This window comes from Cimex lectularius, unplaced genomic scaffold (genome assembly GCF_000648675.2).
Source record: "Cimex lectularius strain Harlan isolate CLEC.00 unplaced genomic scaffold, Clec_2.1 scaffold291, whole genome shotgun sequence".
Classification (NCBI taxonomy): Eukaryota; Metazoa; Arthropoda; class Insecta; order Hemiptera; family Cimicidae; genus Cimex; species Cimex lectularius.
In genome coordinates this window covers 448,796-475,704 of record NW_019392878.1, presented here as the reverse complement: position 1 = coordinate 475,704, position 26,909 = coordinate 448,796, and the positions used below count along the sequence as shown (strand labels likewise).

The 26,909-nt window shown below is 34.2% G+C and overlaps 1 protein-coding gene across 3 annotated transcripts in view; it reads right to left on the bottom strand.

Moving 5' to 3' along the window:
* LOC106670135 (ly6/PLAUR domain-containing protein 6B-like) overlaps positions 1–26,909 on the bottom strand; it is a 255,955-nt gene that overhangs the window by 14,619 nt on the left and 214,427 nt on the right. For all 3 annotated transcript variants that reach the window (XM_014400213.2, XM_014400214.2, XM_024228997.1), the window contains 2 exons: positions 24,756–24,877; positions 1,804–1,890 (listed from right to left, as the gene is read on the bottom strand). In XM_014400213.2, the coding sequence (XP_014255699.1) occupies positions 1,804–1,890; positions 24,756–24,846 (178 nt within the window). In that variant the 5' untranslated portion in view covers positions 24,847–24,877. The remainder of the gene's footprint in view (positions 1–1,803; positions 1,891–24,755; positions 24,878–26,909) is intronic.

Here is a 26,909-nt window from a genome sequence, read left to right as displayed (position 1 = left end):
TATAAAAAATATTTTTTTGCATTGTATAAATTCACTTTTTTCCACATCCTACATGTATTTGTTAAAATGTAACCAATGTTTGTAAATCCCAGGCCCTGAAGATGATCTCAATAAAGATCGAAACGTTTGCACGATAAAGAAAATATTTTTCTAAAATCTACATCACACCAGACCGCATCTCACTATCTCCGAATAATTACATAAATATTGTTAGAATATCCAAATTTCTTGATAAAGGCTGAAACTCTAAATTTTTAATGGCCGTCTTAACGTTGAATTTGCATAAATTCAGAGGGAAGTGGAACAACAGGACACCACAGATAAAAATTGCCCTCTGCTAATACTACTTCACAAGAGATCATTTCGTCATTATAAATTTTTAAACATCTAATTTCATTTATTACAATAGTATTTTGTTATGCTAGGTAATAACTGATAGGGGCGTCGGTTTAGGCGTTGAAAAGGCGCTCATCACTGCAAGGTTAAGGTACCGGGTTCGAATACAGCGGTCCAGCATTCGAATCCGACATACATACATATACAATTGTGATTTTTTTTTTTTTACAATCAAACCCACTTCCCGAGTTTTTATACAACCTCGTAGTTGAAATACCTTCCTCTAAAAAAGAAAAAAACCCTGAAACATAACAACCTTAAATTACTTCACTTATTATTTTTTCCTGTTCCTACCACCTGTTGGCAAGAACGTTGGAGGAGGTTTTTTCTTGAGGATTTTCTTAGAATATTTTTCTACCTATTTGAAATTAAAAATAAAAGACAAGCGAAATAAATATTTTAAAAATTAAAATAAGACAATCTATATATTTACAAAATTTATACAATGCAAAAAAATGAGAATCGATTTAATTAAGGTTTCTTGCTCATGGGAAGTTTAAACACCTAGCAATTATCATAGTTTGAACGATGTTTTACTGCACTGCTAAATAATATAACGCAAAAAATGTAATAATTACTAATTATTTTTGCAAATAACAGTTTTTTAAATTTATATAAATCTGAGTGATTTTTATACAGAAAAAAAAAGTACCCTTGAGATATGCCTCATTAAATTATTCAATAGTATGTTGATTTATTAAATTTAATTGCTGGGACGATGATTAGCAAATTGTCATTTTTTTCCTTCGAAAGTGCTTTTGAGAAGATTTTGAACATTTTAATTTAGTTAAAATGTAACAACATATAACAAGACAACTTTGGCTACAGCATTTGGGCGTTACTTAAAAACAGGAAGAAAAAAAAAAAAAACAGAAAAAGAGAAGCTCTTCAACCGAATCTTAATTGTTATTTCAACTCTTTATCTCCGAGGTAATATTGAACTGTTCTCCAAGGTTCCAACTGTAACCTAATAAAATAGAAAACCCTGGTATCGCTTTGGGATCTTGCCAGAACAATTGACACCGGTTAGCCGGAAATCAGAGCAATCCTTTTATTCGGAGATTTATCTTTTTGGATGATTAAAGGGGGCCAATCATGAATTTAAAAAAGATCCGCCTGTGATATCAGGAGTTTTGGTAAATACTTGGATGACACGGAGTTTTAAATATTTTTAACAAATATAATTACATCATTATAATATAATTACATCCCGAAGAAATACTTATTCTACCGGCGGTCTTCCAATTCACTGGTTTTGTGCAACCTTTAACACGCGATTTAACAAAGCAAATCCTGAACGTCTAAAGCCCAAGAGAATTGGGCTTTTAACCGGTTATGGCATTGAACGTTTTTAAATAAAATGATTTAAATTATTAATTTAAAACAATGAGTCTTTAAAAAAATTACCTTCGGGACAGGGGCTGTCTATAGCGTACTGATTGCACATCAGATTATCGGATACGTTCACGCAAGTATAACAAGTTACTCCACCACCTGAAAAATGAGAAAAATAATTAGGTAATATATCAATCAATTTTTTAGTTTGCTTATTGAGTTTATATAATAATCATCGGGATTAATGTAGGTTTAAGTATTAAGTATTATTGGGAGATCATGAGTTGCGGTCTGGTGTGAAAGAAAAAACAGATTAGAAAAATTAGAAAAAAAATTAGAAAATATTTTCTTTATCGTGCAACTTTCGATTTTTATTGAGATCATCTTCAAGGCCTGGGATTTATAAACATTGCCTAAATTTTACAAATACATTGAAATTATACAATGCTAGAAAATTTTACATTAAAAAAATTTGAATTTATACAAATCACATCCTGAAAACAAACACTGAGTGAGTACAAATACTGTGATTGAAACTAAAATTGTCTAGCATTATATAAATTCATTTTTTTAATCTAAAGTTTTCTAGCATTGTAGAATTCATTTTTTTACCTAACAAAATTTTCTATAAATTCATTTTTTTTAATCTAAAAACAATTTCTAGCATTGTACAAATTCATTTTTTTAATCTAAAATTTTCTACCATTGTACAAATTCATTTATTTAATCTAAAATTTTCTAGCATTGTATACTTTTTGAATCTAAAATTTTCTAACATTGTATAAATTCATTTTTTTAATCTAACATTTTCTACCATTGTGTACATTCATTTTTTTATCTCACAAAATTTTATATCATTGTATAAATTTATTTTTTTTATCTAAAAAATTTTCTAACATTGTATAAATTCATTTTTTTAAATCAAACATTTTCTAGTATTGTATAAATTCGATTTTTTAGTCTAAAATTTTCTAAAATTAAATAAATTCAATTTTTTAATCTAAAATTTTCTAGCATTGGATAAATTCATATTTTTACCTAACAAAATTTTCTAGCATTGTATAAATTAATTTTTTTATCTAAAAACAATTTCTAGCATTGTATAAATTCATTTTTTTAATCTAAAATTTTATAGCATTGTATAAATTCATTTTTTTAATCTAAAATTTTCTAGCATTGTATAAATTCATTTTTTTAATCTAAAATTTTCTAGCATTGCATAAATTCAATTTTTTCAATCTAAAATTTTATAGCATTGTATACATTCATTTTTTTATTTAACAAAATTTTCTATTATTGTATAAATTCATTTTTTATCTAAAAATTTTTCTAGCATTGTATAAATTCATGTTTTTAATCTAGCATTTTCTAGCATTGAATACATTCATTTTTTTATCTAACAAAATTTTCTATCGTATAAATTCATTTTTTTATCTAAAAAATTTTCTAGCATTGTATAAATTCATTCTTTTATCTAAAATTTTCTACCGGTACATAAATTCATTTTAATCTAAAATTTTCTAGCATTGTATAAATTCAATTTTTTTAATCTAAATTTGTTTAGCATAGTATAAATTCATTTTTTGCACATCCTACATGTATTTGTAAAATTAAAACCATGTTTATAAATCCCAGGTCTGGAGTTGATCTCAATAAAGATTGAAACATTGGCTTTATAAAGAAAATGTTTTTATAAAACCTACGCCACACAGACAGCATCTCACGACCTCCGAATAATCATTAAATAACTGTCACTAAACACCTCACACTTAAGTATTAAGGTTAAAGGAAGCTTTTAATTTTTTGTATTGAGAATTTTATATTGACATCGTAAAAACTTGGACGGAGAAAAATTGTTTATAATATTGCTACAATTGAAAAGAGTTTTTATTAGAAGTTGGACCACAATTATGAATAATTTATGAGGTACAATACGACGGACAATTCTTTTCTGACATGTTATGGAGCCACGGCTCTAAAGGACATTCCATTTACCTGGTAAACGAGCAGGTCGAGCGAAGAATCTCATCGCAATTTTTAGCAAGGCAAATAAAGATCCTTTTAGTTAAATTGAATCCGGCCGTTATCATTTTCCTTAAAATGAGTTCCACTTTGCTTAATCAAATAACAAATTGCAAGACTACTAACTATGTTGGACTATCAGTTCCAATGTGCGCGGGATGTTAATCCGTGTTAAAAAGTTTAAAAAAAAACTTTTTGGGTATGGTTAATACTTTTATTTTGAAGATATGTATATTAAAATATCTTATACATGTGTTGTCTTTGATCTTTTAAGTAATGACTCATTTGGAAAAACTATATAACATTCAAATTGCACTATCAAGGAGTACACGGATTTTTCCATGTTATTTTATGCGTTTAATAACATCGATTACAAAAAAAAGAAGGGAAGGAAGAGAGTCCGAATATTGTCTTATCATTTATTCAAGACACATTCCTAGGGGGGAACTTTTAACAAGAAGCGTCTCATCATTAATATCTCAGAATCAAGTCAAGACTAGTGAAATATGCAATGGGCGCGGATGTTTCGGACGGAAACGCGAAAAAAAAGTTCAAGAGACGGCAGTGAAAAAGACGAAAGCTTTTGCCATTTATTAATAAGTGGTTTATGTCAAAAATCGTACAAAAACCGACAAAACAGAGGATTGCAGACAACCTATAACCTCTCTTTCTTTTTGCAAATTGTGTCGTTCTGCATTTTAAGTAAAGGTTATTCGATGGTGAAATTTCCCCCTGTGGTCTAAGTTAATTGGCAGTTTTAATGATTGTGAGGCCTAACCAATTTATATTGTTGTTGTTTTCGTGTTGATTTACTGTCTTTTAGTATATGGTTGTAGCTGATGATGTCTAATGTGGCAACAGATTCATCAAGGTATGTATACGTGTCATAGTTTCAGGGAAATATTTTTTCAAAGATATGGAAAATATGTTCGCAAGCATGACTGCAAATAGAATTAGAAATGATTTTTGTTTTATTCCTCCATCGAAAAATCTATTAAAATATTATAACGTTAATATGTTTCCTACAGAATTTAACTAAAATAGAACTAATCACTGGCCCGGAGTATAGTTAATCCAATACTCGTGGTTGCATGCTTTGATGTCTCTGGAATTAAGTTTGACTTACTGGGGAATTGGTTTTTAACCAGGTATTCAATTTTCCCGTAAGGCGTCAGAAATGAATTATAAATCTAATTAACCTACGACGGCTTGATACGACGATGAAGTTTTGTTAACTTGAAACTAACAAGCTGAAAATCTGGCCAAATGAAACTATAATATGATTTTATTAAATAATTTTTTTTTGCAAAAGGGTAGATACTAAATTAGCATTTCAAACGATGCACGGAGGGTTTCCACTGTTACTACACAAAAAACCATTAATTAATTTCACCTTTTTTAATATAAAAAACATATTTTCATGAGAATGCGCAATTATATAAAACGTATTTTATTCATTAATATTTTTACGAGGGTTTGCAACGGCAAAGGTCGTATCAACCCCTGGGTGCCAGTGTTTTTGAAAAAAGCCTATTTGTACTATGTACGTTTTGGATTCGAACTCGGAACCTTTACCTTACAGTTATTATTTTATTGTGGATAATTTTAAAGGGCGGTATACTACATCGTCAGCCTTTTTCTTCTTTGCTGTTTTTTTCTTATTATTCTGCAGGTGCATCCAAATTTTATTTCACGCTTTTCAAGCAGTGTCAAAGTTATCCGGCATTCACGTTGCTCTAACGTGTTACCAGATTCTTTCAACGGCAGAGCCTCTTAAGTCTAGAATAAAAGTAATCCAAGCAGCCTAATTTTAAAAAGCAATAAAAATATGTATATTTAAAAAAAAGTTAATCTTGTTAGTATTAATATTTCTGCACACTACTCGAAATTCCTCGTGTTAATCGTGGAAAGAGCCGTTCTATTCTCGCTAATAACATTCACAAACAAAAGACTTCATTTACAATGCCTCAGATATTCGATATTCCTTGGAGTCTATATATTCACTCAGTACTTGATACAGATAAGAATGGTTTATTATTTAGGCTTTCTATACAAGAAAGTAAATACAGACATATCTCACATATCTCATTCATTCGTGCTCGAGCACTCGGTATTCCTTGAGGACAGATGATTTCGACCACTCCGTTATCTCTAATAAATACCTTAGTTCCAATTAACAATTGACACGAAGATCTATATAAAGTGTAAAATATTATATATACCTGTTGTATTGGGCTTCCCACGACTCCGGTTGTCGTGCATAGTTTATGCGAAATGTTTCTTTACTTTACACACCTAATTCTCTACAATTCGTCCTTATTTGCTTTTCAATAACAATTTTCCAACACATCGTGCACATGATCTCACGCCATTTTAGAAGGTATACATTTGTCATCCTGGTTTGGCCTACACGCAACCTGGTACGTACGGTGGACTGGTCATCTCTTCTAAACCCAGCCACCGCAGTCCAAGGCTAATCGTGTGGTCTCGTCGTTGCTAAATTTGCGGCCTTATCTGCCGTTTTACCTATGTGTCTGGGAACCAACACCAAGATCTCCTTTCACTAAAATTGATCATCCTCCTCAGCGTTCATAAATATTTTGATTATGAGTCTGCGGAGGCTCTTTTCCTGAGTTTATGAACGGCGCTTAGGCAGTCTGTATATGAAATATGAATTTATATTCCTCTTTTCTCAATAATCATTATCGCGAGGGTTATGGCCTACGTGGAGCACTGGGATGAAAGGAATGGTTGTTGGGATAGTAGCTGGAATGAGAAATAGCATTACAAGAGGTTTTGTTTAATCTATACATGTTTCAAATTATCAAAACTGTCTCTAAAAGTTAGGTAAAGAGTATTAAAATAAACAATAACACGCAAAGTATTAAAGTTGTTAAATAAACACTTGCTGACGTAGGGAGAGACATTGCTTCCCGTATACTCGGTCATCCTAAAAAGGACAATGAGGATCTTTAACGTCCGCACCTAGCCTATTCGGCCTTATCGGACGTTTTGATTCTCAAGAAGAGAGGTAACACACCTCCGCATACGAAAGAAGGGTGTTACTGCCGCAGTGTTCGTTTAGAGGCAGCACAGCCCCGAGTGGTCAAGACAACCTCGCTCCCCGTTTGCTCATTCCGAGTGGTCGGGTCCGCAGTAAGCATCGAACCGTATGCCACGCGCAAAGGGCTACCTAAGCCGAAATACATCAACCTGGTCTCCCGCGCGCTCCCTAGATAGAGAAGGCCACTCTATCTCCCAGAGAAGTGGGGCTTCTCTAGCGTAGAAACTACTGGATCCGCTCCGGCCGCAGTTTTGTTTAAAGTGGAACTGCTAACTCCAGTTCGAGAGTTAGAGGAGTACTGCTAACTCCATGTAGAGGAGTACCGCCAACGGTAAAAGCCTCCAGTCGAGCTCAGCCTACACCTACATGCAAAGCATACTCGAGTAGGAGCAACCGATTCAATACCCGTTCCCATCCGCCACTAATCACGCATTCAAGGGACTTTTCAGCATAATCATAGCGTCCTTGTTTCCATAATCATAGCGTAATTGTTTCTTTTCGAATTTGCCAGATCCCAACGTACTGCGAAGAGAATGCACGTGGAAATATTTCAATGTTTTTCTTTTTTATACTCTATACAAGGGTACCAATACCTTTTTCAAAAGTATCTCCTTATGGACAAAGGTCTTTTACGGGTCATCAGGATATCTTAGCAGTCACTATAGTGTAGGTCAATAGATTTATCGGCAGCAAGTAGTCCGACTTTCCTCATTTTCTTGCATAATATTTGAGGTAGATTTCTTTTGGTTTAATGGGTGGGAGGTGTCGAACTGCTACGTATTCCCAAAGATCTAGGAATTTTTATCTACCCCAAATAACTAAATGTTGCTACGCGATATGTGCAACGCTATTACATCAATGGTGTGAAGATACATTTTTGTTTAAAAAATTTTGGTAGTCATCATTCATAATTTGAAAACGTCGGCAAGGATCATTATGATAACTAACAAAAAAAGACCGGAAATGTAATTATGTCATGAAATCCACTGATAACGTTTATCTCCTTTCATTAATTTGCAAGTTTGGGCCAACAGTCACCTCAGCTAAGATTAATAACGTAAGGTTAATCGTTTTTTCTCTTTCTCTTGCCCGTTGACAAAAAATTAAACAAAAAGCCGGCGATTTCGAAAAACATGGTTGACTAATTAATCATTTTTGCGTACAAATTTATAATAACGCAGTTACCGGTGAGCCTAACAGAAACTGCAAAGGTAATTTTATCATCTGACCGGGATCATTAATCATTGTGTGCTTTTTCATAAATTGTTTTGTCTTTTAAACAAATCGACTTAGTAGGGACAAGTGATAAATCATTCCGTCTTATTCGGAGGGTTTATTTCAGAACGATTCCTTTCCAACTGGCGGCGGTTTATTTTCCGTGTAAAGACCCAACCCTCCATTCATTTTTTCATCTTAAAGAATCCACAGAATGGTCCCGCCGAATTACATTCAGTCGGGGGGGGGGGAAACCCACATGTTATTGATTTTATCTGAAGAGAACACAGAACGGAACAAATAATTTGAAATTCTATTTGTGTGTGGAATAATTACTGACTCGGCCTGGAGAAATCCGATTCCTCCGCCTCTGAATAAACTTTACCCTTTCAAATTTCGTCTTAGAAAATTCATAAATCTCGATTCGATGCCGAGATTAAATTATTTTAAAACAGGTTCGAATTTCCATCTTATTTCGCCCCAAACTAATATCACTTTACTCGTGATGACAGATCATTTAAAATATATCTTGTTTGTAATTTTCATTTACAGCATAAAAAAAATGTTCAGTTTAAATAATTCATAATTTAACCAATATCTTAATTGAACAAAATACGTTTTATTTTTTAATTTGTAGGCTATAGGTATTAGTGCATATTATAAATGAGCTCACCGAAATTGTGATACATATTCGCACGGTTACAGTACGCTGCACCGGCAGGGCTTAACCAGCCAATGCTTGCAATAAGTGTGAAGGATTGAAAGGCTTCGACGACTGGAGGCCATCGACGATAAAAGCCGGGAACACACATACCCGATGCAACGCTATGCGACGCTACCCGATGCTACCCGACGCAGATCCAAAGTCCAATTTTCCATAACATACTTCGATTGGAACAAATTCTATTTCTATCTTTGATACAGCATTGTCACATCATTTACCCATTTCACCATCGACCCATGAAACTAAAAGGCGGACAAATCGCAACCCGGCTGGAAATGATATATCGACATTTGGTTTATTTCTGCTGAACAGTGTTTTCAAAGGTTGTTCACATTTAAGGATCAAATTTATCTTTTGACAATTTTAATCTCAAATTCCATCGAAGTAAAACATTCAATTTTACGTTTATTACGATCATTGTTCCAACGTTTAAACTTGACCTTTCAAATTATTTTTAACTACTTTACTTTACGACAGTACTGGACGGTACGAGCCTGTTGCCCCCCAAACGACACCGCACAATCATTTTCCCGCCGCTTAAAGCGGGTAACACACATACCCGATTCGACGCTACCAGATACCGCCCAACTAAATCCAAAGTCCAATTTTCCATAAGGTTGTATTAACCCATTGGACATCTGCCCGATGCTATGCAACGCTACCCTACTCTCCGCTCTGCGATTACCACTGACCAGATTTTCGTCGGGTCGCATCGAATACAGTCGAAGACAAAAGAACCGGACGCTCATATTTTTATTCAAACTACATGTATTATTGTCGTTATATTAATTGCAACATACGTATTTTGATATAATCCAAATTAACCGAGATCAAAAATTCCTTAGTTTTTATTTAAAAAAAATTTAATTGTTTGGTAGAAAATTGACCAAATCACCGGACTACCATCTTTGGATATAATGAATTTAACTAACAATTTATTACATGGTTTTGCTCATAAAATTTAATTAACAATTTATTTCATGGTTTTGCTCATACCAATGTATGTGTGCTCATACACCATTTTCGTCGAGTAGCGCCAAAACAGGACACTCATATTTTTTGTAGTTTATTTAAAACTATTTATGTATAATTTTTAACTTTTCACTGAGCCTGTTACTTCTTTCTAAAAATATCAAACCTCAAATATCAGTAGACAATATCGATATCATAAATATCGTAATTTTAAAATATCGATACAAAATATCGGTTTCTTTAAACAAAAATATAAATTTTTTGCTGTATCGAATATCGATACCCATCCCTATTTTAACGATTAACGAGAATCCAAGACGGTATCTCATTGTTGAGTTTTGTTCATTCAGACTTGTCGTCCACTTTTTGCACCCGTCTTCGATAAACTGAAGGTATCCTTGCATGTTCGGTAGCTTGAATAAGATTCGGCTTAGAGACAAAATTGCGGTAACGGGTACGTGGTGATGATAGTCGTGGTATTCAGGTAGGTCAGCAGTATAGATGATATAAAGGATGGGACGTAGGATGCTCCGTTGTGGGAACGCCGACTTGTATCGGTCACACTGAAGCGTAAGATTATAAGTGGCGGGTAGGAAGCGTTTAAGTTTATGAACCGGGTGCCAGACCCAATCAAAAGCCTTTGCTAAATCTTGGAACTCACCCAAGCAAAATTCTTTGTCCTCTAGGGCAGAGGAGATAGTGCCTCCAACTTTGAAACTTATTGGCTCTTAGAATGTGTACGGAAGCCTAATTTTTAAGAGGGAATTATTTTATGAATAGCTAGGATGAGTATTAATTTCTTTAAAAAGATTCTTTCGAGGATTTTGGACATTGCGAGGTAAAAGGCTGAACAACGGAATATTTCCGTAAAAGAGGATAGTGAGAGGTTCGTAGGATGCTATTTTTTATTGCTGTTAAGAAAACTATGGCCTTTTGTGTAATGTTTTGATGTTTGGTAGTGGTAATTAGACCAGTTCCAGAGGATTATTCAGTTGGGGATTTGTGAATGTGGTACTTCGAAGTTTTGTAATTTTTCAAAGGATAAGAAGGATGTGTGCATAAGAATATGCAATATCTGTTGTGCGTGAGGGGCATCATTTATGCCTTGGAGGAGTAAATGTCGATTCTAAATGGGCTGCGAATAGGTTTGATTTATCTTTGACGTTCCTGACTCAGGATCGATTAGGTAAACGGATGGGGAAATCAACTGTGTGATATTTTAGTATTTTTGGCAGGGGCCAGAGGGAGTTATCGTGTGTTGGAAAAGGTTTCAAGGCATTTTTTTTGTACTGGGAAGAGCGGTAAGAGAAGAGTTGACTCAGTAGAAGCACGGTTAACGAGTTGAGTTGTTTGTAGGAAGAATAATAGAGTTATTTCCACTTTCTACCTTGTTTTATAAGAATTGTTTTTTTATCACGTCCTTAATCTAAATGCGGTATTAATGTTTGAATTGTGTTGCTCAATTACTGTTCTATTTGAATGATAGGTTTGCATTTTCATAGCACAATAAACCAAGCACAAACAATATAATCTGCAACAAATATTAATATGCATCTCCTCCCCTCTTGACAATAACACCTCCGTTTTTCAGGCGGAAATCTGGGCTAATAATGTGTGTTGTAGAACACTTATGGAAAATAAAATGAAGGGAAAAGATATTAGAATTTTTTCTGACAGTCAAGCAAAGCTTAGGTCATTACAAAAAGATTTGTCAACCTCTAGACTGGTGGAGGAAATTGTAGATCTTATCAATAGGATCTCTTCCAGGTTTGAGAACAAGGTGACCCTTATTTAGATACCAGCACATAAAGGACACTATGGCAATGAAAAGGCGGAGTTTGTCGGGCCACAACCGGTATTACCTCACTCCATGTGCAAAGAGAGTATTAAAAACTGGTGCATGAAACAATTCCTTAAGTAGTAGAATCTATCTCCCCGACACAGGCAATCGAAAGAGTTTGTTAAGGTGATCAAACCAGCAGAATCGAAATGGCTATTCTCTAACTCAAGGAAGGAAATTACGAGGCTGATAGGTATTCTGACGGGCCACTGCCCACTGAGAAGACACCTCTCCGTAATGGGTATTTTATCAGATCCTTTTTGCCGTTTTTGCGAAATAAAAGAAGAAAAGGCAAGGCACTACCTCGCAGAGTGTGATAGGTATGCTAGGTCTAGATTTGAAATCTTCGAAAGAGCGGACATCACCAAATCACTCCCCGAGTTAAAATGGTCCAAAAACTTGGGGTTTGTGAACATGTCCAAGAGATTTATGCAGGACACGTGAGCCGAGTCCTGGAACTTTTAGGGATGGGGGACACGTCTACCCAGGCATTTAACCCCTTGGATTTTGGTCGCCCCAATATGTATGTATATATATATATATATATATATATATGCAATAAATATTATGCAATGTATTTGGTCAAAAAATAAATTAATGGCGTTTCTAATGTTAAATTTAATTTTTTTTAAGCATTTGTAACCAAATTTAATCAAAATTTTTATAAACAATTTTGTTCACTACCGTTTATCATCATCTACCATGTAATTTTGTACGTCCAGAGTCTTAAGTTTTGGAACCTATTGAACTTCACAATGTTTTTTTCTGCAGTTCTTCCGTTAACTCTATTTTTCTGTTTAATTAAGTTTTTAATGAAATTTAATCAGAGCCCGGAATAAGTTAAAATCTTAAGCGGCATTGCCAACTAGGTGAGGCAACAAATCTCAGACAGGCTTCAAAAATAAATGGCGCGTCTGAATAGCCACTTCAGGGCGTTGCCCTGGTTAACTATATTCCATTGTGTTTCTTACGTGATCAACCAGCCTTCACTACGGTGTTGATAAGGATTCGGGTTGTGGTCTTCAAAACATACAATATCATATCAATGCCCAAGCGTTTTACACAAAACTAAAAAGTAAAGAACCCTTATTATAGAAATCTAATATAGTGTTTTGTATCAAATGTGCACAATGTCCCACTGTATATTACGGCGAAACGAAACAACATTTATCTGAACGTGTGCGGCAACATAAGTATGATTGCAGTGATGAAGAAAGGCCGGGAACAGCACTACCCAAACATAAACATGCTACGAATCATAATTTTGACTTCGACCGGTCAAAATTGTGGCTTCAGAACAAAATACAGGTCGTAGACTTTTAAGAAAAATGATATGTATTCATCAAGATAACATGGCATGTAATTTAAAAACGGATATGAATTATTTGAGTGTGATCGACAATGTAATTCTAGAAAAAGACAAGGCCCCCCTCCGAAAATCATAGCAATATATTTATTATAGCAGGCTGTGATAAAATTACTAATACACTAGAAATTAAGATCTTGTTGTTTTTAAAAATTGTATAAAATGGTTATTATCAGTAGGTGACAGGGTTGGAGAACCTCTCACCTGATAACATGATAAGCACACATTTTCTAGTCATACGCCTGTGATACATATGTACCTGAACAGTTTATTAATTTTAAGTAATTGTTATTGTTTATATAGTAAACAAGCTAGTGAAGAAGAGGTTTTTATTTATTTATTTATATATATGACGAATTTGTATAACATGTTTAAGTTGTGACTTTGTATTTGTAAATAGCAACAAATTGACAAAATAATTTATAACTACCTACTTAACTATGTTCCTATTTCTCTGTAGATCCCCTAAAGAAGACAATAAAACTTGTCGAAAGTTTGGGCATTGATATAATACCATTGTATGTTTTGATGATCACAACCCGAATCCTTATCGACATCGTATATCCGGTTGTGATTAGATAATACTGGTAGATTTCGGTCCAAATGTGTGCGACATTCACTGGAAATATCGGTTGCGTTGGTCGGTAGAGGCTCATAAGAAAACAAACTCCTCCATTCAAACCAAATGCACAATAATTTGTTGGCATGTAATCCGTCTTCTATAGTTGTTATCGATGAGTAGCTGAGTTTTCAATTTCAAAGAGAGTAAGAAAAAAAAGAGAGGAATGAGACAAAAAGGGAGTGGGAAAGGAACAGAGAAAGAAAGAGATAGGTGTGCAGGTAGAGAGAAAAGTAGGAAGAAAGTGAAAAGAGAAAGAGGAGGGAGGGCATAGGAGAGATAAGACATGATAGAAAAGTGTTAGAGAGAATAGAGGGATAGATAGAGTGAGAAAGTATAAGAGAGTGAAACATAGAGAATGCTTGATTGTGAGAGAAATAACATGAATGTGTGAAAGATTGAATCAGTTACAGACACATAAAGGGAAATGCTTCTAAGAATTTGAATTTTTAAAACTTTTCTTCTTCTTTTCACCAATGTAAAATGTTAACTGGATGTAAGCTTATAAGTAAATAAATTTAAATAAAACAATAGAGGAATTAAGGATTGAAAATGTTTATGTTTCAGTGGAAATAATTCAACTTTGAATAATGCTGTGCGTTTATGTGTTTCTTAATCAGATAATTGTGAGTGAAAGGTTTATTCTATGTTATTTTTTATTAATTAATTTTATGAAAGGTATTGGTTGAAATAAAAGAGTCAGTGTCAGGAGCGGGATTTGAACCATAGTTCATGTGGTAGAGTAGCGGCGTATTTAGCCGAAGGTCGTGGGTTCGAATCCCGCTCGTGGCACTGACTAGTTTATCTCAACCAATACCTTTCATAAATATTAATTAATTGAAAAATGTTAATTGGTCAACCGGACCACGAACTGTAATGGAGTTATTTTTTATGTTTATTGTTACGCTTTTATTTCCAATACTCGACAGATTTCTATAAAATGGAGTACATAAAGGATAAGAAATGGCGGCTAATAAAAATTTCAGCGGAAGATGGTAAATAAACTGATAAGATTTCCAACGGTTTGAATCTTGGCTATTCTCCAGAGAAAATCAACTAATTTTCCCCACTTGCAGATGTTTCAGGTCAAAAGGATTCGTCTTGATTTTATTCTGTCTTTGATATATCACCCTGTTTTCTCCTAATTCACAGACGCTGTTTAAAATTTTGCCATGTTCCTTTGCTTATAGCTTTATACATGTTGTTCTCTATGATTTGGGATTCATTTTTTTCATATATTCACTAGTTTTCGTGGTCCGCTTGACCAATTAATATCTTTCAATTAATTTAGCTTTTTAGTTGAGAAAAAATGTCAGTGCCACGAGCGGGATTCGAACCCACGACCTTCGGCTTGATACGCCGCTACTTTACCACTTGAGGTATCGTGACTGCGATGCACTCAGACACTAACTTCGCATCTCAACTTATATATTCATACGTATTCATTCAAGTTTTCATATATATACTTANATATATATATATATAAAATGACCGTTTTATGATGGAATAGTAGAAGTCGATGCGATTAAATTTTTCTCATCATTTGAGGAACTCATCTATCGCACCGCCACACATATACAGCTGCTCTCCCATGAATTGAAAGGTTTTATGTGTCTATGCGATGTTTTGTGAAGATGACTGTGTGTTATTTGTGACATAGGCTTGAATTTTGTCATCATAAAATTTAGGAATAAAAGACGACGAGAGCTCTTTGTATCTTCCAAATAAAAATTTCTTATTCTGACCCTAGGAAACCACGTAAGGACTGTGCTTTGTCTTAAAGCGTCATCACTATACACATCACAAATTTTCTAACAGTCAGAACTGTGGTTTTTCCTTGGCGGTAATAAAAACCATTAAATGATAAAAATGGACTATTTTTCCTTCCATTTTAAATTAACCAAACAGAGACAAATAAAAACGCCTTAATTAATTTTTTTCTAGAGTGTGTAAACATAATGACAATAAAAGTTACTAAAAAACCAAACAAGAAATTCAATTGAATTATAGACAAACGCTACGCTCTCATTTTGCATGGTACAATGTACATTAGAATGGCAACCGACAATAATTAATTGTCAGTGCATAATGGATTAAACATAATACAAATACATCAAACACATCAAAGACAATATTACACAATATCGAATTAAGAAAATCCACAATACAAATATCAATTAACTTGATTATTGCTGGGTTTTTTTTGTGAAAATACCAGCAATAAGTATTTTCCTTGTATTGTTCGTTTTTCAACTGACAATCCAGAAACAAATTTTATTCGATAAACTGGACCTAGTACGTGGGCGAGGAGAAATATTCTTTTTCCGATTGTAATTGGCCGTTTTGAATAAACATTCGTCAATTAATTGAATTGAATTTAGGTTGCGTTCAGAGAAGGTTGTCGTGGTAGAGACCTGTACAATAGGGTCTAATTTGGATTTATTTCAAAAAAAGCTGCAGGTTTTATTCTAAAACTACAAAGAAAAAATTAATTACTTAATACTTATAAAGGCTACTTAGAGATTTTCTTTCAGGTTTTCCTTTATTTCTTCTTTTTTGTTTTCTTCCATGTCGTCAATTACTTGAACCTCTGTGTTCTTCAAAAGGGGTAGACCAAGAGTTTGGAGTTCGTCCGTTAGAGCTGTTTGCCATCGAAAGCTTGAGAGAGATCGAGGAAAAGGGCCAGAGCAAAGAGTAAAACCGACTGTAGTCGGAAAAAACAACGTTGACCTCACATGAATTAAACAGGGAAATTTGCAAACCTGTTGTTCCAATGTTTGGCTATTAATTTTTCAGAATGTACACACCTTAGAAGTTACATTTGTATAAAATCTGCTCAACAAAAGGATTCTTATTAAATAACTTAGGTAGTCGTAAAACTGAGCCTACCTAGCCTTAGCTGACAAACAAGCCTCAACTGTCAAAATTGGTTTTATATTTAAAATATTAAATATAAATTCACTAGTTTTTGTGGTCCGCTTGACCAATTAATCTTTCAATTAATTAAAGTTTTTAGTTGAGCTGCTCTACCACTTGAGCTATCGTGAACTCGATCCACTCGGACACTAACTTCCCATCTCAACCCCACCTTTTGAATTTTCCCTTCTTTTTTGCCATTTTTCAATATCGTGGGTTCGAATCCCGCTCGTGACACTGACTTTTTTATTTCAACTAAAGGAAATAGTCCGATACACCGTATTCTACTTTGAGTTTAAGCCATTTATATCCAGAGAAAGGGAATGAATTTTAAACCTGAAATCAAAACCGAGTTGACCAGCGTAGAAATGGAATATGTAATCAAATCTGTAGTTTTTATACAAGGTATTACCAAATTCATACCCAATCTATTTTTTATTATATTAACTGACACTTCATCATTATCTCTGGGGTTTATAAAACTAGACTTGTTTCTAAGAAAAAAAGAGATGATGACAGAGTTATGCTGATTATCTTTCTCATACTTGTTTAAAAAAATCGTATCATCGCTGAGATTGCAATGATTCTGAGTGCAAACATTCAATTTAAGGGTGTATGCATACAATATAGATGCTTTTGCCGAGGTATTTTCTTATTCATTGTTTGGCGTCTATGTTTACTTTTTTTTAAATCAGGTAAAATCAACTGCGAATAACCCTTGCCCTGTTTATTGTCGGCTTTTTAGTGTTGTAGTGATATGATTTTTATGAAAATATTTAATATGCACTTCTTCGTTTTAAAACTTTAGTGACAATGGCGCGATTAATCATTGAAGAAAAATCAACATATATGACAGGTTGTTTGTTGTAAGATGGGACGTGAATCTGCAAGAATGTATGCATACTGATTGCCGCACTGGAGAATACCACATATTAAGACTTTTATAAAAACAGCTCAAAAGTTCGAACGAACCCACTCTTTTCAAAATCGATATCCTCGTTCCATCCAGAGACTACGGACGTTTGATACGGAACTACAAGTACTCTTTTTGAACCCAGAGGCGGAGTGGAAGGAGGAGCGGCCGTCCGAAGAGGACCACCCTTGAACCCGGAGGACGGAAGAAGATTGCCCTGGGCATCTGCCCAGGTAATAATCCAGTAATTGAAAAAAAAAATCCCTATTATTCTTTATGAAAGGCACCAAACGCATTGGACTAAAAAATATACAATTCGATGTGTCTCAAAAACTTACGTTTTATCTTGTATTGGTTATGACCAACTAATGATGGCGAAACATTGATGTTACATAAGGAACCCTCTGTTTGAAATCACCAACAATGAAAACAATATGTTATTTACACAGTGAATAAGATATTTTTAACAATAGAGAGAGATAAGAAGGAGCCATGAAACAAATGAAGTAAGAAATTTAAACGTGAAATCTTATTTTATCAATTAATAAATTTTGAAAGTAAATTTTAGCTTTTTTCTAAAGCAAAAATACACCGCAATATTTAAAATTTTACTACAGGCTTTCTGGTGATAATTTCCCCAAATCCCTAGACCCGTCTTCAACCTCATTGAAGAAACAGATCGAAACGGGCACCAACGATTGGCTCCCAAAGCAGGCTCTGCAGAGCTTCAGTGAGTAAACTTTTCCATACGCCGATTCTTTATTTTTCAGGATTTTTTTCTTTCGCCTTGGAAGTCCGCATTACAAATTTGACACTGTTACTTGGAAGGGTTGATGTGTATTTTCTACAGTAAACGGACAAGAAGGTTCAAAGAAGAGTAAACAGAAGTGACGCAAAAACAATGTAGGTGTCTCGAGGACAATGTAAGGGAGTGTTATTAATATATAGAAAAGAGTTGCGTTTACTTTTTTTTTTTAACATTTTCATGTAGTTATTCAGAAATCGTGAGATGCGGTCTGTTTTGATGTAGGTTTCAGAAAAACATTTTCTTTATCGTGCCAATGTTTTTATCTTTATCGAGAACATCTTCAGGGCCTGGGATTTACAAACATTGTTTAAATTTAAGAAAAACATGTAGGATGTGGAAAAAGTGAATTTATACAATAAAAAGTATATTTTTTATATTCAATCAAAGTATTTCTACTCACTTAAAGTGTTTGTCTTCTGTGTAATTGTGCCATTCTTGCGTGTCGTGTTGAGAGTGCCAGTGAGATATTGCTGTTTTATGTATATATACGTTGTATTTTGAAGGGGTGAAGAAGGAAGTCGGTATAGAAAAGACATTTTTTTATAAGGCGTCGGCTTCTTTGAGGTGAAAAAAGAATAAAGATCGAAACGTTGGCACGATAAAGAAAATGTTTTTCTGAAACCTACATCACACCAGACTGCATCTCACGATTTCTGAAAAATTATGGACTAACGGCCACTAATCACCACACATTTTCATTTAGCACAGAAATTTAGTAAATGTTTTATGGGAAAAGGATTCCAAATGGTTTAAAATGCAAGACCTACACTTCCCATCAAAAATATCGCAATATGAAAATTTCGATATTTTTTATTTTTATTTTTATTTTATTTTTTTTTTTTTGCCTTACGGTCTAGCATATTGGCCAAATCTCTGAACTTCAAGATTGAAATGTATACTTGTGTTGTATTATATTACTATATTATTTTGGATAGAAGCTTAGAGAGAGAGGAAATTATTTTGTGATTGCTTGTAAAAGAGAGTATAACGGATATTGAGGTAGGAAGAGGGATATTTTTAGAAATTAGAGTGTTGTAGAGGGACTCGGTTGATGGAGGTATTGGAACAGGCTAGTAAATTATGGTTGGAATCAGCTATGCACGAGGGGTCGCAGGAACAATTAGGAGAGTCTAGGATATTTATTTTATAGAGGTGGGAGGGAAGACAATTGTGGTTTAGGCGAAGCCGAATTATAGACGTGAGGGAATGGCGAGGACTATTGTAAGATCGAAGAAAAAAAAATTGATGGTTTATATTATATTATTCGATGTACAACAGCCCTTAAAATTTCATTCGAATTCAAATTTCAATAAAATTCAAAATTCAAATTAAGAGACCTTTGAACAGAGGCAGCTTTGTGAACGCAGTTTCATTTCAACATTATTTTTACACCCAATTTTTTTTCTTGGCTCCTTTGAAACCATTAGATGGAAAATTGGGGAGACCTGTTTAATATTCTTTGACCTAATATTACAAAAAATGTTTGATTGAAAACGGTGTAATTAAGACAGCACTGTGAGTTATTAATGGGAATAACACATATGAGCACAAATCCTTCATATATTCTATTTGTCTAAAGCAAACAAAACCTTCTCAAATCGTTAAAATATCGTAAATTAAAGGAGTTTTATTTAAGCAGTAATCAGTTGTCCGTGAAAATACTGGGAACGAGTTTCACAAAGTTGTTTTACACTCGGCAAAACCGGACCTCTAACTCCAAAGTAACAGTTAACTCTTGATTGGCTAGGCCGAAAGCTGGAGAGCAAGCTGCATGCTTAATTTTATTATATGTTAAATAGTTTTGTTTGCAATACAATAGTTTCACAATTGGGTGTATTCGAGTCACGTGAAAGTCGAGCGTCGAATTTTAAGATGGATACATTGTTCCTTTACTTGATGGAGTATCATAATTGATTTTAATTAACTTTTCTCTTTTTAAAGCCCGCTCAGAAATTCACTAAAAAATACCAAGTTTTACAATAACTAATTACTTTTATTTAATTTTTTCACTGTGCGATTTTACGTACTGTGTGCTAGCTTTTAAGCTTTTCGTGTTTCTAAGCCAAGTGAAACATAAATCCTGAATAGTAACAATGTTTATATACACTCAGCTGGGTTCTCAGGACTGCAAACGAGATAAAGGCGACCACCTGAGGTACAATCAGCCTCTCTGAAAGAGCTAAGGGCCTGGTTAGTTAATAGGCTATTTTGCTATATAACCAACCACACGTGAAAATAAGCGTAATACGTAAAAATTGAAAACTCTCAAAATGTCTTTTGTTACTTTATCATTAGTGTTTACATCATTTTGAGGTTAGTTGAACGAGAGGACAAAAAAATTCAAAGGCAACAGAATCGAGTTAAAACTTGTGACAAATCGAGATTTAAAGATCTTTTGCTTAATGATTGAAAAATAACATTCATTCGAGAAATACAATTATGCTTGGCTGAACTTCAGCATGGGTAGAATCGGTCTCTTTCAAAGAACATTTAGAAGTTATATACTCTTCAAACTGAAAATACTAGGAATACGCCATTTTATTACAGTACTCCATGGGGCTTGCCTAAATATTCCATTTAAAGGAGCAACCAGCACAATCTCGAAGTCAATCCACCGTCTTCAAGTAAGCGGAACAATTGGTTTAACAATTCTCCGCTCCACTAGATCACATTAGAAATGGTTTTCACATTATTTTAAGGTGTGATGAATAGGCGCCCACCATATTCTAAATGTAGTAACTAAAATCGAACATAAAACTTTATATCTGGCAAATCGAGATTATGAGACCTTTTGGTTTAAATGTTTAAAATATAACGTTTGGTATAAGAAACAAAACAATTTTCATCAAGAGTTGAATACGTCAATAAAAATAGAAATATTTCTTAAATGGGAAACGTTTAGTTTTATTTTATTTCATCCAGTAATTATTTAAAATACATATATTTATGAGAAAACTTCTTAGTTTATTTATTTCTTTGTGAACACTCCTCGTTTAGAGTAGAAAGTGCTACAAGAAATCCTGAACGGATTTGATTTATTGTGGTTACTATATTATTGATATCATTTGACATATTTATCATATTATTTTGTAATGATATTCTAAAAAACGCCTTTCAAGACGGTTTAGCGGAATGTTATAAAAACTTTTTTTTTAACGCGGGTTCGCAACAGCAGAGATCATATAAACCCTCAGGGAGCCGGTGTTTTTTGAAAAAAAGCCCATCGAATACAGGGCCGCTGGATTCGAACCCGGGACCTTCACCTTACAGTAACGAGCGCCGTGACAACGCAACCGTTGCGGCCACCGACGCCCCAACTTGTGTTATTACCGTCATTGTATAAAAATTATGGGCTTTTTGTAATGAGAATACAAAGAACACAATAAATTTTATATTGTTTAAATAAAAAAAGAGGATAAAATTAACATCATCCCAACTTTATTTTCTCATCAAAATTTAATTCAAATTTTATGGATATGAAAGTCGTTAAACTAAAAAGCCTGTAACATTTTAAAATAAACGAGTTTCAACATTTGATTTCTACATGAAAACAGCACCCATAAAAATAAACATAACTGATTTTTCCCCATTATTTTGAGGTAATGTTAAAGTATAAGTTTGATGTCTTTGAATACATTATGAAACATGGAGTATTACTTATTTTGACATAAATATATGAATTTTGCCCGCTATGAAAAGAGGAGAAAAGCCTTATCAATTTCTAACCAAAACAATGTTTTTTGAACTTGCCTTTTATTTTTTATTTCCTAGCTTCTAAAAGAATCTAAAGGGCTAAATTAAAAAAACTTAATTTAAATTAATTAAAATTTTACTTAATTTAAATATTAAAGGGGGAATACAAATTCCTTCGAATGTTTATGCTAGTGTGAGGACCACAGGCAATTTCAAATTCTTGAAAAATTACATTCAAAAAATACAAAAACAAAACAATTACTAAAATATCAATAAAAAAATACCTTCCCGTCTTCTATTATATAACATGTCAAAGCACCTTGAAAACCCGTGAAGATCAAAAATTAGGTTGAGGACCTTTTGCTTTATAATTTATACAATATAGAAAATGCAAATCTAAAAACATATTAAACCTCACTTGATAATTTTTGGCTAAAAACCTAGTAAGAAACTTCAGAATATTCATACCTGAGGGATAAAAATCTAGGCTGCAACAATCAATACGTCGGTGGTAATTTAGGTAGTTGGTTTACAACCACACTTAGGATTTGAAATACGCCTAACTTCCAAGATGTACCAACAAAACTTTCCACTGAAAGACAAATTGGTAAAAGAAAAAAAACTAAATGAAAACTGCTCATGTTGGCAGACTTCTACGTGACGATGCTTTACGTACGTCCGAGAGCGATCAGTAACGCCGGCTGGAAGGAAGGCCGTGAGTCGTATTACTGAGGCAACTGTTGGGAAGAACACAACGTAAACTGTCTCCCAAATGGAACTCTCTACTCTGGTTATCATAATTACAAAAGGACCGTCCGGAAGGCAAAAAGCTGGGTAGGAACAGACCACGGGATTGCATGTAAAGGGTAACTACGAACAAGTACAAGCAGCATCAAATAATTGGTTAAAAAGGATTTATGAAGTTATCATAAATGTCCATTGCATTGCCTGTTAATACGTAGTAATATAATACCATTATGGAATATGTCTTTTATTGATAAACGGGATATGGCCGTTGTAAAAGAATCAAACAACGGTTTCAAGATGGCCTCTGCAAAAGCGTGATACCCAGTATAATAAAATATTCTCACAATTACCGTTACAAAATAACACGCCAATTTTACTTTGGAATTAGGGGGCAGTTCAGGTGAGATTGTGGTTAAAAACGCCTGTTCAATGTGAAGTCCATCTAGTTTTACAAAGGTAGCAAGACACGAAACAAGCTCTTCACGTCCTTAATAAAGCTTGTTATTTTTATTTATTTATTTTTTTGACAGGGGAATCCGACAGTTTGGTCATTTCAGCACCGAAGCACACTCGATGCACAATCACACCAATAAATACATTCATACATTGGTCGCATTCATACTGTTTGGTAGATGGAGTACTCAATATTCCTCCATCTACCTATTCCCTATAATAAATTAATCTAGATTGGGGTCAATAGGGTATTTTTATAAAATTGCCACCATCGGCACAAGTCACACACACAACCTAAGAGGCGATGGAGAAGCTATTTCACCATCAGCCCCTCCCCATTCACACCAATAAATACTTTCACTCATACAAGACACAGAAACACAAAACACATATTTTGAAGGCTGTATACAATAAAAAAATCCCAATTCCCCTAAAAAGCGGAACAGGGGACTACGAAACTCGCTACCATGTTCGAGAACTCTTCTTAAATCCTACAAGCTCTCTGTACGGAGCCAAGGCATGGCACGCCTCTATTATGTGGGACACATCGAGCAACCTTTCTCTTCATAAGGGGCACCTGCGCGGGCTTTGGCCCAAAAGCAGATGCCCGTGTGTCAACCGTGTGTGGCCAACCCTCAGTCGGGTGAGGACGATCCCTCGTCTCCTGATCAGCTTCTCTGAAGGCCATCTACTGGTCGTGCTTTTGGCTTGCATGTGCCTCTCCGACGACCCTGCCCACTGACGCTGTCATCTTTCTTTTATCATATTTTTTACTTTCGCTTTCGCCGCCTCGTCCGCACGTTCGTTACCCTCCAGGCCGACGTGTCCGGGAATCCAGACAACAACCACCATTTTTCCGAGAGGATCCAGCTCCGCGTATTTCTCTAACAAGAGTACGACGAGAGGGTCTACAGAGAACCTGTCGCGTGTAGCCCAAACAGCGCTCAGAGAGTCGGTACATACGAGGAAGGCTGAGCACTCAAAGCTGTGTCATTAAAAAGTTAGTTATTCATGAACAAAGAAAAATATATGGTAATCAAACCTATCCACCATCCTCACATGGTTTTGTCTACAAAGCAAATAAACAAAAAAAAGCTGTCAGTTACCCAACATATCAATCTTCAGCAAATGCCTATCTGGAATATGAACATAAAAGTCATTAAATATAATTCAAAGGCATTTAGTATATAAATACGTGTAATTTTTCTAACCGGTACAATACTAGATTGAATAATGAGTATATCTGCGGACTTTGTAACGGTGTTATCTTCAATTGTCAAACGCAGGTGGATTTAGACATGAAACGGTTTACAAACATAATCTAATCGAAACTTCTTAGTAATGCCAATTAGTTCCCTCTTGGACCTAATCAAATGGTATGATTTAGGAGAAGCACTTTGAACATAGGAATCTCCAGATACGATAAGCTTAAATGGCTGCCGTGCCGAGTTTCAACAACCCAACAAACAGCAATTATAGAAAATTAATAGTTTTGTGAAACTTAAAAAGAACTATTATTTTTCTTTTTATTCGTAAACCAAATATGAGAATATATTTTGTTTCACAACATTACCTATGCATTTAGTTACATTTGTCGAAATGGTGTCGTAAATCACGAGACGATGTTTATCTATTCATACATTATTCATTTACATATTGATGTTTGTGTTACCTTGTTTGCTTGGAGGCTGGTGATCCGAACTCGCCTTGACTAGAGAGGTCAACATAAACCAACTAATAAGGCGGCCATAGCCATCCACCATCACTAACCATTAATGCTGGCCACCGCATTACCTGGAAACACGGTTTCGAACTAATTAATTTAATTATATAAACAATTTTCAATTGTTGTTATAAAAATTTGGAAGTAAAAATTAAAGGCTATTACATTTTTAATAATTCCTGTACTGTTTCTGCAAATAGAAATGACTCAGAAGTGGAAAACCACGAAAAATTGAGTACGCAGACAATGTAGTAGTACGACTTATTCTAATTTTATTATAATATTAAAATTGTTATGAAAAGTAAATTACACCTTATTTATTTGCGCCAAATACAGGAAGTAAATAATAATACAGAAAATTAACAGCTGTAAAAACCATACAGTTTTATGCTAAAAACATAATTGCCCTAATTGTGGAAATAAGGAACGAAAAAAAAGATGCATAAACACATCATAACATATAAAAATATTTTATCCATGCGACAGCTACATACAGGAAAAGATCATTAAAGAGAAAATCATTACAAACAGTAAATGTGAGATAAAAGAGAGTAAGAAGAAAGAGAAAGAGACGTGTGAGATAAAAAAGGAGTTCGAGAAGGAACAAGAGAAAGAAAGTGATAGTGATAGATGTGCAGGTAGAAAGAAAAGTACGAAGAAAGTGAAAAGAGAAAGAGGAGAGACGGCATATGGGAGAGAAGGGAGGATAGAAAAGTGATAGAGGGAATAGAGGGATATATAGATAAAAATAGAGATAATAAGAGAAAGGGAGAAAGAAAGAGAGAAGAGGTGGGAAAGTGAAAGACAGTGAATGCTTGATTGGGAGGATTCACATGAATGAGGGAAAAAGTGAATCAGTTACAAATACATAAATAAAAGTGAAATGCTTCTAAGAATTTGAATTTTGAAAACTTTTCTCCTTCTTTTCACCAATGTAAATTGTTAACTGGATGTAAGCTTATTATTAAATAAAACTATAGAAGAATGAAGGATTGAAAATGTTATGTTTCAGTGAAAATGAACTTTGAATAATGCTGAGCGTACGTGTGTTTCTTAATCAGATAATTGTGAGTGAAAAGTTTATTCTATGTTATTTTTTATTAATTAATATTTATGAAAGGAATTGGTTGGGATAAAAAAGTCAGTGTCACGAGCGGGATTCGAACCCAAGACCTTCGGCTAAATACGCCGTTACTCGACCACTTGAACTATCGTGACTTCGATCCGCACGGACACGAACTCCCCATCTCACCTCTCGAAATTTCCTTCCTTTTTACTATTTTTTGAAATGTCGTGTAATCTATTTGATTCTCGGCGATCTACCACGGTAGCTCAAGTGGTAGAGTAGCGGCGTATTTAGCCGAAGATCGTGAGTTCGAATCCCGCTCGTGACACTGACTTTTTTATCTCAACCAATACCTTTCATAAATATTAATGAATTGAAAAATGTTAATTGGTCAATCGGACCACCAACTGTAATAGAGTTATTTTTTATGTTTATTATTCAGAAATCGTGAAATGCGGTCTGGTGTGATGTAGGTTTCAGAAAAACATTTTCTTTATCGTGCCAACGCACGCGCAAATATGGCACAATTACTCAGAAGACAAACACTTTGAGTGAGTAGAAATACTTTGATTAAATATAAAAAATATATTTTGCATTGTATAAATTCACTTTTTTCCACATTCAACATGTATTTGTTAAATGTAAACAATTTTTGGAAATCCCAGGACCTAAAGATGATCTCAATAAAGATCGAAAAGTTGGCACGATAAAGAAAATGTTTTTCTGAAACCTACGTCACACCAGACCGCATCTCACGATTTCTGAATAATTATCGATGAACGGTCACTAATCACCACACATTTATGTTTATTGTTACGCTTTTATTTCCAAAAGTCCACAGATTTCTGTAAAATGAAGTACATAAAGAATTAGAAATGGCAGCCAATACAAATTTTAGCGGAAGATGGTAAATAAATTGAGATTTCCAACGAGTTGAATCTTGGCTATTCTCCAGAGAAGATCAACTAATTTTCCCCACTCCAGGTCAAAAGGATTCGTCTTGATAAGATTGAGTACAAATACTTTGATTGAATGTA